This window comes from Podarcis muralis, chromosome 1, assembly GCF_964188315.1.
Source record: "Podarcis muralis chromosome 1, rPodMur119.hap1.1, whole genome shotgun sequence".
Lineage (NCBI taxonomy): Eukaryota > Metazoa > Chordata > Lepidosauria > Squamata > Lacertidae > Podarcis > Podarcis muralis.
In genome coordinates, this window is record NC_135655.1 from 96,824,544 (window position 1) to 96,840,007 (window position 15,464).

Genomic DNA, 15,464 nt, shown 5'->3' on the forward strand with positions numbered 1-15,464 from the left:
ATGGATTAAAATTATCTTTTGTACAGCTGTGAATAGAGATACCAGTTAACAACACAGTGTATAGCCAAGGTTAATTTCTTAGTTCAACATTGTTCTACTATCTACAGTTGTAATGACATTATAAAATGTTTGCTGAAAAAGTTTTTACAGTTAACCATATGACAGCTGCTGAAGAATAGCCCGTGAAATGGAGGGAGTGCAGGGGAGTTAAGCCTACCTGGTAAATTATCAATCGCAAGCAAATTAATACCATTTGAAGGAAGACGATAAATTTGATAACCAAAAGGCATCCTGTGTCCATGAGGAAGCAAGTCTGCCCTCTCTTGTTGGCTCACCACTTGCTCATTTTGAGATGCTGCCATATTGCCAAAGGAGCCAAGGAGGTTGATGAATGTGCGTGAGGTTCCAAAAACCACAGTGGCTGTAAGTACTTGGCAGGAATAAAAATTACCGTATTTTTCGCACGATTGGACGCACCGGACCATAGGACGCACCTAGTTTTTTGGGGGGGAAATAAAGGAAAAAAATTTCCCCTTTATTTCCCCCCCAAAAGCAGGTCAGGGAAACCGAACCAGGTCGTGGAACAGCGGGATAGTGGCGCTGCGCCTCCCTGCTGTCCCCCGAGCTTGTGGGGCTGGCCGATGTCTGTCCGGCGGGCGGGGCGCTCTGCTTCAGGGCGCCCCACCCGCCAGGCAGCAGGCTGCTATCCGCAGCGTGGGGAGCCCTGTGGGGAACTCCTGCAAGGCTCCCCACTCTGCGGATGTATGCCTGGCGCGAGGGGCGCTCTGCTTCAGGGCGCCCCACCCGCTAGGCAGCAGGCTGCTATCCGCAGCGTGGGGAGCCCTGTGGGGAACTCCTGCAAGGCTCCCCACTCTGCGGATGTATGCCTGGCGCAAGGGGCGCTCTGCTTCAGGGCGCCCCACCCGCTAGGCAGCAGGCTGCTATCCGCAGCGTGGGGAGCCTTGTGGGGAACTCCTGCAAGGCTCCCCACTCTGCGGATGTATGCCTGGCGCGAGGGGCACTCTGCTTCAGGGCGCCCCACCCGCCAGGCAGCAGGCTGCTATCCGCAGCGTGGGGAGCCTTGTGGGGAACTCCTGCAAGGCTCCCCACTCTGCGGATGTATGCCTGGCGCGAGGGGCGCTCTGCTTCAGGGCGCCCCACCCGCCAGGCAGCAGGCTGCTATCCGCAGCGTGGGGAGCCCTGTGGGGAATTCCTGCAAGGCTCCCCACGCTGCGGATGTGTTCCCGAAGCGCCTGGAGCTCTGCTTTCAGGGCGCCCGACGCTCCGGGAAGCAGGCTGCTATCCGCAGCCTAGACACGGCTAGCGGAGCGCTAATCCCGAAGCTTGGGGCGTGCGGAGCTCAGCGCGCCCCAAGCTTCTGGGCGCTAGCGGAGACCTTGCTGGCGCCCAGAAGCTTGGGGCGCGCTGAGCTCCGCACGCCCCAAGCTTCGGGATTAGCCCGGCGCTTCGCTAGCCCTGGGAGAGCCACGCAACGTCGCGGGGCTCTCCCAGGGCTAGCGAGACCTTGCCGGCACCTAGAAGCTTGGGGCGCGCTGAGCTCCGCACGCCCCAAGCTTCGGGATTAGCGCGGCGCTTCGCTAGCCCTGGGAGAGCCCCGCGACGTCGCGGGGCTCTCCCAGGGCTAGCGGAGACCTTTCCGGCACCCAGAAGCTTGGGGTGCGCTGAGCTCCGCACGCCCCAAGCGTCGGGATTAATGCAGCGCTCCGCTAGCCGTGGGAGAGCTGGGTCTCCCACGGCTAGCGGATAGCTTCCTGAAGCCTTTGGAGCGAGAGGGGTCGGTGCGCACCGACCCCTCTCACTCTCCAGGCTTCAGCGAAAGCCTGCATTCGCTCCATAGGACGCACACACATTTTCCCTTGCTTTTTAGGAGGGAAAAAGTGCGTCCTATGGTGCGAAAAATACGGTAAGTCAAGTGACATGACCAGATGAAGAATTAATATTTGTATTCAATTAATATTTACACCCCACCTTTCTTCCATCATGGAACCCAAGGCAGCTTACATGGGGTTCCCAAGGGCTCTCCCTAATGCACTGGAGGATGGATCATTAGGGTGCATAGAGCATGACCTCACCAGTCTCAAGTCTGTCCTCAGTCAGCCCTCATCAGCCAGTCTTCTTTCTTACAGCCAGTCCAGAGGGTCAGGGTAGCCATGGTTGTCAGCTTTCTCCTCTTTTCTATTAGTGTAGCATTTTAGGAGGAGGATGGTGGAGAAAATGAGAATTAGTTGGCACTGCCTGTCATCAGCTTGGCCTCTGGCTACTGTTGGTCTCCCTGCTTTCTGCCCTGCCAGTCCATATGGACACTAACCACAAATGCGTCCAGGCATTGATCAGACCCCTCTGCCTTGAAACCTTTAACAGGGGAATGTTCTTGTTCAATCAGCAGCAACTGCTACAAATATTACTACAAATATTTTAATGTAAACTATTATTATTATTATTATTTATTTATTTATTTCATTTCATTTTGTTGCCTCTTTTATAGTTTTAAGAGGGGTGGGATCTCCAAGCAGTTTACAACACATTAAAACATCAAATGAAACACTCCAGAACAAAACATTAGAGAAGAGAGTCAAATATAAAGTATACATTCAAAGCAACATGATTAACAGGAAACTAAAATATTAGCTTAAAGATTTCAAAATAAAACATTACAAGGTCAGCTACAGCATAAACATTTAATGCAGCAAAGTTAACGACACTAACAAAAACTATTTTAAACATTTCAGATGAAAATATTGCTAAATTAAGTCTGGTACTAAATGTGCATTTAAAACAGCATGAGTAGGAAAAGAATAAAATATTATAAGCACGGGGACGCGGGTGGTGCTGTGGGTAAAAGCCTCAGCGCCTAGGGCTTGCCGATCGAAAGGTCGGCGGTTCGAATCCCCGCGGCGGGGTGCGTTCCCGTTGTTTGGTCCCAGCACCTGCCAACCTAGCAGTTCGAAAGCACCCCCGGGTGCAAGTAGATAAATAGGGACCGCTTACTGGCGGGAAGGTAAACGGCGTTTCCGTGTGCTGCGCTGGCTCGCCAGATGCAGCTTTGTCACGCTGGCCACGTGACCCGGAAGTGTCTCCGGACAGCGCTGGCCCCCGGCCTCTTAAGTGAGATGGGCGCACAACCCTAGAGTCTGTCAAGACTGGCCCATACGGGCAGGGGTACCTTTACCTTTACCTTTATTATAAGCACAGAACATATATGCTTCTGTTGCTGCCAGTCCTACCAATGGTAGTGCATGGTGGGCGGTGGCTATGGAAGCTCAGGCTCAGTGACCTGGGTCTGCATTCAAAGACAGCCAAGATAGTCTCTGGCATCTTCAGCACCCTCAGCTTTTTTAGTTGGAGTCAGTGAGGGCCCTGCTCTCCCATGCCAGGTGAAAAAAGGCCTGCACTCCAGGGAGCAGGACTTCCAGATCTTTCACTCAAAATGATGTCAACTTGGGTTTGAGAACAGGACATTACTTAATACAGGGATGGGCCAGGTTTCCTCACTTAGTAGAAAGTAAATCTCATGTAATTTTGTTTATGGGACTGGTTCATGTATCTTGTGCCTAATCTGAATTTCCTGCGAAGCTTCTCTTGCTTGTGAGCATAATGGGATTTTGGTTTTGTGGGCCATACCAATCCAAACAAATATGGCTAGCTCTAGTAATCTGAACATTAGTTTCCAAGATCTTGAGAACAAGGCCAGCTTTCGGCACCACCTCTCCACCCCCATAATATACACATGCATATACATATACATATACATATACATATACATATACATATACATATACATATACATATACATATATACATATAGTGCTCAGCATCTGGCTAGGTTCTGTTGCCACATAATAACTAGGTTTTAACTCCACTGTTAGAAGGGAAATCCTTCTGAATGCCACTTGCTGGAAACTGCAGGTGGGGAGAGAACTCTTGGTCACTGTGAGAACAGATTTCTGGACTCGATGGGTCTTTGGACACATCCAGCAGACACTTCCTATGTTCTTTCATTCTTGGTACCTGTGGTTACCTAACCATCATGTAAATAGTTTAGAGAAGAGGTTTGTGTGAGAGGGGGCGGGGGGAGAGAGAATCTTTATAATGGATAAAAATGAGCAGGTTGGATCTGTGAACGGAAAGTGATTAGCTCTGTGTTTCCATTTTATCCAACCCCCCATGTTTATAAATAGTGTTTTGCAAAACATCCTAATATGTATTCAGCTATTATTTAAGTTAATGGAGGGCTTGATTTTATGGTTTCTTCCTTCATATTGTTAGACAAGCTAATGGGATTTTATAAGCAAGTTCATAATGCAGTGTTCTATGTAGCCATCTCAGAATTGATTATCCATTAACTACTGATTAAAAAATACCCTCCAGACAAATTGGAAATAGAACGGACTTTTTATTTTGAGTCAGCAGCATCTGTCCATGACGATAAAAGCACAACAACTCAGAGCTTTCTTCTAAGTGTCAGACTGTCAGGCTAGAACGTGATCATATGGAGAGAGGCTGGAGTTGTGCCAACAGTACTTATGCTAGACGTCAACTACAAATATTCAGCCAAAGTGAACTGGGATGATCTTGAAGAACAGTAATAGCAGCTGCCTAAAGTAATTCTCCAGACTGGCGGTAATGAAATCATGATTTGCTGCTATTATGTCTGGTAGTTGCTGTCTATTCCAAGAATTAATCCATGCTTTTAAAAGGCATATCACTTGAATCCCATACAAGAGCTGTGTAATGCGTTTTTACTTTTTGTGGGTGATCCATCTTTGGTGGATGGAAGTGAAGAAACAGATATTTCTTTTAATAAAATGCTAATGAGTGCAGTTAGTAACTAGCAGCAAAAGCAATATATTCATTCCCTTGCCCCCAGGGCTCTGTCTCTAGTATGAATTGCAAGATGCAGCTTAGACAGTACCTGCCTAAAATGAATCCGGGTATTGAATTAATAATTTAATCTGTATCCCACAGAAATGAATGGGACTTAAGTTCGTAATGTGTAACTTAAATCTCATTGATTTCAGTGGAAACTAAGTGAAACCTATTGGATGCAAACCACTGTGTGTATACAGTAACACACACACACACACACACACACACACACACACAGAGAGAGAGAGAGGGGGGGGGGGGACTGGCTTCCAAACTTGAATGAACTGTGGAATGGTGAGCTGTTGACAAAATGTCAAACTGCAAACATGATTATAATTGCCATCCTTATTAAACTACATATTTTTAGGGCTGATGATGCCATTTTGTCCCCTAATATATGATCATTATCCAAACAGCTTGTTTTCCAATGTACGTGTGCCCTGCGTGTCAAAAGTGTGCGCAAATGTCATTGTGCCCTTGTGAGCGTAATTATTGTATAATTTTTTTTACTCTGCGGGCATGAAAAGCAATTCGGCCTACACCACATAAAGCAAGTTGTAACTACTATTATGTGCTGGTTAACTGAATTAGATAAGCAATATGGGCTGACATCATAGTACTTTTCCCATCAAATAAAAAGCTTACAAATATTGACTGCTTTAAAATATAGCTGCATTCACATTTCTTTTTAACTCAGGGCTACTGATGATAGCTTTTCAGGCACACTGTGATTTTATTATTTATTATGTTGCCAAACTTATGTTAGTTTGCGATTTTAAAACTTCAGTACCTTCCTTCCTTCCTTCCTTCCTTCCTTCCTTCCTTCCTTCCTTCCTTCCTTCCTTCCTTCCTTCCCCAAGTCTGCCATTTTACTGCATCACCCCTTTGTTTTGGGCTGTATACTATGGTGATGAATTATTTTCCCCATACTACTGTGACTTAATCAATCTCTGATCCCTCTCTGATCCCTCCCTTTACAAGGCGCTCTGTTAACAGGCTTGTAAATCCTATCTCATCCACCTTTTCACCTGAGAAGATCTTTAGCTACTTTAATTTACTGACTAATAATGGCAAATGGCGGGGCTGCAAGAGCGTAAACTGCACATGAATCAGCAATGTGAAGCTGTTCTGAAATGGATGGGGGTGTAGTACCTTACTTAGGGAACATAGGAAGGAGAACTAATGATGACTGGGCACAAATTAGGATTCAGGAGCAGCTGCTACTTAACAACCATTTTAAATGGTTCCTGTGGAGGGCAGGGCTACTCTGTCTTTTAGTGGTTGTATACAGCAGGTACTTTCTGGAGGTACAGTTTATCATGCAGGTATGAGAGAAGCCTCAAGTACTGGCAAATCCCACAGGGATCTCATCCTGATACTTCCCCAGTTGGATTACTGCAATGCATTACACATGGGGCTATCCTCAAAGATGTCTTGGACGCTTCTACAAGTACAGTGGTACCTCGGGTTACATACACTTCAGGTTACATACGCTTCAGGTTACACACTCCGCTAACCCAGAAATAGTGCTTCAGGTTAAGAACTTTGCTTCAGGATGAGAACAGAAATTGGGCTCTGGCGGCGCAGCAGCAGCAGGAGGCCCCATTAGCTAAAGTGGTGCTTCAGGTTAAGAACAGTTTCAGGTTAAGAACGGACCTCCGGAACGAATTAAGTACTTAACCCGAGGTACCACTGTATAGAATATGACTGTCAGTGCCTCATTCATTGGAACTTGTGCTTGGATTATTTCAGAGGGGAGGGAGTTCCACAAGTTGAGCACCACTACAGAAAAGACCTTCCCTGGGATGGTGCATAATGCACCCCAGCCAGCAGCGGCAAAATCAGTCTCAAGAAATGGACAGGTCTGTGTCAAAGCAGGTGTTCCTTTGCACGTGCACACCCCAAATTGTTTAGACCTTTCGATGCCAACATTGTGGGTGCCTGCCCCAAAGTCCTGCTCGTTATGCCCTACTGCCGTTGACCTGAGGCTGAGAAACCCTAAGGATTTGTGAAGCATGGCATTCAAACACTGTGTGAATACATTTCAATTCACTGTCAAATAACCCAAACAAGACTACTTTGGGGCGATTGTTCGAAACCTAGGGCATCTAACAGAAGGCCCTCTCTGTGCAATGCTTCCTCATTTTTTTTAATTGTTTTGATCACAACCCATAATGTTGCTTCTTCAGTGATGGGTGTGAGGTTTGTGATCATGCCTTTTAATCTTCTCATGCTTAAATGCACAAGGATTTATGTTAGCACTTCAGGTGGAGAAAGAAGGATTCTTGTATCACTGGGTATTTGTGCTTCCCTGCAGTACAGATTAAACTGAGGGTTTAGAGACTGTTGGTTTAATGTTACAAAGACACAGTTTCTCACTAGAAATGGCTCATTTGTCAGCAGGTTAAATTCCAGAGGGCTTTGCTTCATGTTTTGTTTTACTTTTTAGAAATGAATCTCACGTGAGCATTTACCATTTCTGACAGCTGCTGAATGCTCCCTTCTGTGGATTTTCCCGGCATAAAAGAATCATTTGTTGTTGTTTCAAGTATCTCTTGTGGTCAGGGACATTTCTGCTACTCCTCTGCTCATGCTTACTGTTTGCATTCTTCCCCTTGCATTATCCCTAAATGAATGAATACCTACTGCTTCTAACCTCTACCTAATGCCTCTAGCCCTCTACATTTGTTAAGTGTTTGATGGTTTGTTTGCCAGGCACTCATATTTGCCATTTATAGCTTTAACAAAAGATAGAGAATGGTGTTACTCCTCATCGTGATGATGCTATATTTCCTAATTTTCTGACAATAAAAAGCTATCAAAGCAAAAGAAAAAACCCGCGATTGATGCAAAGATATTGATGGTACTCAAAGATGCTTAGAGATGAATGAGTTATTATGCCTCGTGGCTCTGGCAGGGGCCTTTCTCTTGCTTGTTTGCCGAGACACAAACGATTGAATTGGGGACCTTGTGTGTGCTATGTTTCTCTCCACAAAGGTGGTGCTGGTAGCCTGTTTTTCCCCCCTCACTGAGCTTTTATGTGCAGTGCGCTCTCTCTCTCTCTCTCTCTCTCTCTCTCTCTCTCTCTCTCTCTTATACACAAGACTACTGGAAGAATTCATCCAGTGTTTTCAAGTGGGTTGCTGGCAGCTTGCCATTGTCACTTGACTCTATTTCTCCTTTCCATCTGAATAAGGTATGGTGGTTTTACCTTTGAATGGGTGTTTCGGATCAGTTTCGGCTGAAACATAATCCAGACGAGAAGGAATTTTTCATGATGGGTGGTCTTAAAGTACAGGAGCCTCCCCATTTACGTGGGGGTTACATTCCCAGCTACCACGAGTATACATGAATTGCGTATAGTGGGAAGCACCATCTTAAAAGCCTGTAAACGCCTTCTAAACCTTTGGAAACTGTTGAAACCGCCATTCCCGAACACCAACTCTCTACAGGCCTTAAAGGTCAGTGCAAAGGCTCATGAGATTGCAGTTGCCATTTCCCCACCCTTTTCTGTCTGTTTTTGCATCTTTTTGCAGTTTAAATCAATTGTACTTAATTACCTGTATTTCCCGGTGCCGTGTGTATACATGGTTGTGCATCAGTCGAACATGCGTGGGTGTGGGTGTGCATGAAGTTGCACGCACCAGGCACCCATAACCTGGGGACCAAGTCGGCTCTCCTGATAGCAGCTATTTTATGATTGGCATCCCCAGGACTCCCTCAAAGTTAAAATGTGCCCACTATCTCAAAAATGTTGGCGGCTTTTGCATTAGGGCATTTAAGGTACTGTGCCATCAACTTCAGCCTTCCCACTCCACCACTTTCTGATCTCTTACTGACAAGTCAGGGTGACAATGCCTGCCATTACCTCTGGTCCCATTTATGGTTGGTCTCCATGCATTCCACCCCACCAGTGTCAATGTGCACCAATACACCACTGAAATGTAGTATGATAAACTCTAGGTTCTCATAATCTCTGAAATAATAACACAAAAAGTCTGACTAGCTAGAGGGCAAAGCAAACAAGACACTTCCTAAGGTGAATGGAGAGATTTCATTATGTATATAAACTGAAAAGACCGAGACAGACGAGTTGCATCAAAATATCTGAGTTTGTGGAAGACTTTGGGGGGGGGGAAAGCCTTTTCTTGAATAAAAAGCAAGTCATCTGCATTTAAATATGTATTTCTAATGCATTTTATCTCAAAGTGCACATGCCTAAACTTCTGCATTAAAAGCACGTTTTGAGATAAAATATTTTGTAACTGTTTTGAGCCTGAGGACTATGTAAAGCATTTTGGAAATGCAAGAGCTGGTGGATATCTGTCCTGATCCACAGATTAAGATGGGGAATGTGGATCAGGCTAGTTCATATCACAATTTGCAACTGGAGGCATTCCTGCAATATTGATGTTATATACTCTTTGTGACTATTGCTTATTGCTATCAGCAGTCTGGCTGTTACATTCTGGGCAAACTGTTTACAAATCGCCCTCATGAGAAGCCTCACGTGCAGTAGCACATGACATCAATCCAGCGGTGCAGATGTACAGTATCTTTTCCCAATAGCAGGCTATATAACCAGGAAACCTATTATTTGAATACTGTAAGTACCCTGGTGGTTTGCTCCATTAGTTGTTTACTTGAAATGAAGGAACAAACTTGTTGACACAGAGGCAACATGTGTTTGAACATTGTAGTTCAAAAAATGTGTGTTCCCCCATTGGGTAACCATGCAAATACAAATCCTGGAGCATGGATGCAGATTTTTGTGCAGATTTTCTTTCTTTCTTTCTTTCTTTTTTTCTTTCTTTCGAATAGAAAGGACATAATAACCAAACACATGCATAAGTGATGCAGACCAGAAACTACAGTTCGCAGGATTTTGGGGGGTGGCCTTGGTGAAATCTACTTTAAAGGTAATGGTGTGTACACAGCCAATGTGTGCAGGGTGTGTTTACTTCCCTCTTGCTACACCTCAATGCTTCTGAATATACAGAGACTACAAAGGCACCGTGGCTCTCCAGTAATTTCTTCCTACGAGAAAACTGTTCCTGGATGTTTCTATTACTTGAAAATGAGAGGCTGTATTTATATTGTGAAGAAACCAAGGGAAAGCATGCAGACTGGTGATTGACAGGAGTTTTTAGATTAGGGCAGGATGCAGACTTGGGAGCTGAAGGCCTATATGTCTTTGTGAATCACTTCAATGCCAGCCCATAATTATGGCTTTTTAAAGCCACTGTTTCCTTTGGTTTTTAATAAATGTAAGCACATTCTTGTTCACTCTCTGCAGCTATTTCTGGTAATGGATCATGGATTTATGGAGAAAAACTGCTCATTATAGCCTTTTAAAGGATCTAATTAATTGCTAATTACCAAGCACTATTTAGTGGGAAGATCTGGAGCTTTCTACTCTGTTTAAACTACGGAAGTGGAAATTTGGTGGCGCAATGAGGCATCATAGATTAGTTTGCTGCTGTGTTTAACAGCGAATGTCAAGAGGCACTGAGAACCCATCAGAATAAATTCTATATGTTTGTTATAGTTTCTTTTAAAAACAGAATAGAAAAGATTAGGGTTTTTTGTGGGGGGGGGGGGCAGAAGGAATAAGTTGAACATACATATGCATTGTGCATTTTGGCTTCAGTGTTATCAGCCTGTCCAAGTGTCAGGAGTTGGAGTCCATGATACGATGTCTGTCTGACGTGGACACACACAACCAGATTTTGGTTATTTTTATACTATAAATTCTTCTTTGACGAGTCTTATTTTTATGTTCACTATGGCCTTGTTTATATTGGGGTGGGGAATGATGTGTAGGAGTTGCTTCCTTTGTGATTATGTTGTACTCCCACTGAGAGGAGAAATGTGAGAAAGTGAGCATCTGTAAGGGGGCTAGACATGTGGATATGATGACTTGTGCAGTCACAGCAACCCTTCTCTGCAAATTACTGTGGCTGCCCATATACGTTGTTTACATGTGTGCTAATTATAATCACAAATCTTGCCTCTGAAACAGAAAGAGAGAGGACAAAGGAGGCCTCTCAGGCAAAGCCAACCGTGAAATAAAAAAGTTAATAATAGAATAATAGAGTGGCAGAGTTGGAAGGGACCCTAAGGAGCATCTAGTCCAAACCCCTGCAATGCAGGAACATGTGGCCCTCTCATTGATTGAACCTGCAACCTTGGCATATCATCACCAAGTTCTAACCAACTGAGCTATCCATAGTATAGAACAGTTTGGTTGACTTCCACAGTCTTCAATAAGCAGAAATGCAGATTCACACACTATGTAACTGCTGTGTACATATTCAGTAGGAGATGTTCAGTAGGGAGGTGCTTAATGCCTCCTTGAAGGAGGCGGTGGAAAAACCACTCCTCAAGAAAACCTGGATTTGGAAATTTCAAATAACTACTGGCCGGTTGCCAATGTCTCCTTCTTGGGCAAGGTTTTGGAGTGGGTGTCCGCAGACCAGATCAGGCTCTGTTGAAGGAAACTGATTTTCTGGATCCATTTCAGTCTGGGTTTTGGCCCGGATGTTGCTCTGTCAGGAGAGAGACAGAGGAAATGTGTCCCTAATAATTCTCCTCAACCTCTTGGTGGCTTTCAATACCATTGACCATGGTATCCTTCTGGGAGGGCTGTCCGAGTTGGGAGTGGGCGGTCCCACTTTGCATTGGTTCCTGTACCACTTGGATGGTCATTTGCAGAGGGTGATGCTCTGGTTGTCAATTAGTTCCCGGGCCCAATTCAAAGTGCTATTTTTTTTACCTGTAAAGACTTAAAACACTATCTCATGATGGTCTCTATATTAAATCTATCTCATGATGGTCTGTTAGTGGTTAAACAATCCAATGCTTGATGAATTTTGCTTCACAATGGTGGAAAGAGCTGACATTGAAGGATTAGAAAGTGAGGTCTTAATGATGCAGCAATTTTAGCTATTCATTTTATTTGTTATTCCTGTTTAAAAATTGTTTTCTTAAACCTTTCAGAAATGAGTTTTACATTGTGACTATATCATTTCTTTATAAATTTTGTTCTAATTCATTCAACACATTAAAAAAAACTTTTTTATGTATAAATTGATATTAATTCTGCATGTGCCTCTAGGCCATTTTTACTTTTCAAATGAGTTTTTGTATATATTTCCCATTTTCCTGCTTATAATTGAAGATGCTAGAAGGTATATATGAAGAAGCTGAGAGAAAATTTGATTAATATATGTTAGCCTTTAAGAGAGGATAATTTTCTTTTTGTATGCAGAAGTACTAAATGCAACTTCTGTTCATGGTAGAATAATAAGTAAATGTACCTTTCATCACTTCTATGTTTGCCTGCATTTCTTTTATTTTTAGTGTTTAACTCACCTCAAATATCTCTAATGCTAAAAAACAGCAAATCACAATCAAAGTTGTGGGAGGCAAGGGTTTCTTACCTTCTCAATTTGATGCCATCCTGTTCTGACATACTGACAGTGGAAAACTATCTGTGTCTATTCGGAAGTAAATCCCTTTGATTCCATTGGTGCTTACTCCCAGGCAACTCAGTTTAGGATTGCATCTTGAGGTTATGCAAATTATTTCCTTCAGAATCTCTGTATATCGGATCTTTTGATCAATCTGTTATCAGAAGCTTATACAGTTCAAATACTTGGACATCTAGAAAATGTGCTGCCATGATATACCTACAATGGAGACTTCAGCTGGTTTAACAAAGCCCCGAAGACCCTAGGAACTGTGTGTATGTATGTGTGGCTATCACATTAATCAGACAAAATTTCCCAGCATTCTTTAAGAGAAGCCATGAAAGCTGTGGTATAGATGTTCTTTGGCTGAGGACCACTTTCCAACCAAAGTATGCACACATTCTCTGCCCGGTAGGCAGAGTTTTTCTGAAATTTTGGCATAAGTGAAATCTGAAAAGAATCTGGGCAAAACTTGAGGAAGGCTAAAGAATTTTGATATGTGTTTTGTGGAAGACAGCCACGTGTCACTTGGGGAAAAGAATTTGATAGTTTGTGTCCTCTGACGTAATGCAGGCGTTGGCTACTTAAATGGTTTTAATGGGTCTGTACAGCTCTTTGGCATGGGTGTTAATGCATATCTGTATCAAGGTTTATCCTCTGTTAGGGGTGGGGAGCCTTTTTCAGCTCATGGGCTGGATAGAGAGGTCAGAAGGGGCATATTTGACCCCCTAGGCCTCATATTTCCTACCCTGACCCTCCTGGGTCAAAGGAAGAGAGTCAAAGAGGTTCAAAAGCTGGGTAGTGTTTAAGAAGACAGTGCACAGATAATTTATTATTATAATAAATTTATTTATTAAGAGAGTCTTCAACCATTTTCTATAATTCTCATGGGTTTACTTTTGGGCTTTGTATGCTAACAGATGGCAGTTTTATATCTAACCTGGTGGAAATATTACCTAGGTGGGTGTATTGCATGAATATAGGTTTAATCAATCCACTGGGCTCACTCTGCATCCAATCGAAAACTAATCCTCAGTGATGACAAAAACAAAACAATACCTCTTTCCCTTTTGCTTTCACATTTTGTCCTGGATCCCTCTCAATTTGCGCTCATGACTATTCTGCATTTCTTCCCTCTTCCTTATTAGTAAATGTGACCAGGCCTCCATGAAAGAGCTGCCAAGAGATAATTGTTCAGCAAAGATGGATGACCTGCCTACTTCAGTAGGTGCACATCAGGGGGAAACTTGGACAGACTTGAATAAAAGCTGACTCAAAGCCAGCAGAATTCCAGTCTCAGCTCTTAAAACACTGTATTTTAAATGTGGGCTGAAATAAACGGATAGTGGTTTTATAGAATCATAGAGCTTGAAGGGACCACGAGGGTCATCTAGTCCAACCCCCTGCAATGCAGGAGACTTTTGCTCAAGGTGGGGCTTGAACCTACAACCCTGAAATTAAGAGTTTCATGCTCTGCCAACTGAGCTACGTCTTAATATTTATTGCAAAACTGGTAGAAACAGGATCTATAAATTGCAAGGTTCAGACACAACCCCCACCACAACCCATTCTACAGGTGTGGGTGTGTTTAAAAATAAATAGGTATATAGGGTTTTTTTTAAAAGAAGCTTTCCCCACAAATTGTGAAAACCCTGCAGAAGACAGCGCTGAAATGCAAGAAGCCTGGATTGGGTGTGTCTTGCTGGGCATAATTCCTTGCTTGCAGCTGTTTGTTCTGGTCTGTAGTTGCATTGTGTTTCCCCATTTTCTGTTAGTGAAGGATGGTGAATTTGAGAAACGGGGGGTTCTAAAGAGACAGAGATCATTTTACACGTCAAGCCAGTTATTCCCTTCATAGATGCAAACTTTAACAAATTCTTTAAGATTTCCTTTCCTTTCCTTTTTTTAGGTCATTGGGGACGATGTATAGGTGATTGTGGTTCGGGCGGTGTTCAGAGCCGAGTAGTCTGGTGTGTTCATTCTGAAGGGTGGACAACCCATCATTCAAATTGTGAACAAAGTGACAGACCTGAAAGCCAGAGGAGCTGTTTTAAAATATGTGACTGGCATCTTGAACTCTTTGAGTGGGAAGTTTCAGAATGGCACCTGTGTGTTCTTGTTCCTTTTGCCCTTGGTGAAGTCAGACCAAGAACTTCAGCATGTGTAACAGCCCAGCATGGATTACAACACAGAAAGGTACAATGTATACAGAAGTTGAACAGAACAGTAGTTGCGAATGAGATATGTGAATATTTTACCCCTCAGCCACCTATGGAACAAGCTTGCCTAATACCTTGCCCACGGGATTGTGTAGTGTCTGAGTTTTCCTCCTGGTCTATATGTGGCAGACACTGTGGAAAGAGTTTACAACACAGGACCCGTTCTGTTATTGCGCCGCCACTCTATGGCGGAGCCAAATGCCCAAATCTAACTGAATCGAGGGTTTGCGATGTTTGGATGTCTTGTCCTCATGGTGAAGAGGAATATACATACAGTCTTAAAGTTGGACCCTGGAGTAAGTGTCGGATGCCTCACCTTAAGGAAATGAATATGATTGGGAGAACTATGCTGGATTTTGGTTCCGAATCAACAGAACGAAGCACCTTCAAACTTCAAGTGGTGGAGAATTTCCAGAATTTTCATAGATCTAGGTCACACTACAGTTCCAAGCCTTGGGATATAGAAATTGGTTACCAAACAAGGCAGGTGAGATGTACGAGAAGCGATGGGAAGAATGCTATGCTGAGGTAAGAGATCAGCTTCATTCCTAAGAGATGTATGCTTTAAAGACTACTAAAAATAGCTACTTCTCTAGTTTTGAATGTGCATTTTGCCATGTACAGTGTTTTGGTTTCATTTACATGTAGTCTCATTTAGCGCTAAAGTTTCATATGTTGAAGAGACACTTTTGGTAGTGGTGGATGCATATAAACTACAATTTAAATGAGGTTTTGTTTTGCTGATTTTCAACAGCATTCAAGTTTTCTTCCATCAAAGGGAGCGGATAGTTATTTGTTTCCAGAGCTTCCGTGGCTATTGAGAGCCAGTGCAGACATATGTAAGTCATCCGAAGCCTGGAAGAAACACCTTTGTGGATGAAATAAT

At 43.6% G+C, this 15,464-nt stretch overlaps 1 protein-coding gene across 1 annotated transcript in view; it reads left to right on the plus strand.

Annotated features, from left to right (window-relative positions):
- The window catches only part of THSD7B (thrombospondin type 1 domain containing 7B), a 356,836-nt gene that overhangs the window by 128,737 nt on the left and 212,635 nt on the right, over positions 1 to 15,464 (plus strand). The window contains exon 3 of the mRNA XM_028744996.2: positions 14,269 to 15,106. Within this exon, the coding sequence (XP_028600829.2) occupies positions 14,269 to 15,106 (838 nt within the window). The remainder of the gene's footprint in view (positions 1 to 14,268; positions 15,107 to 15,464) is intronic.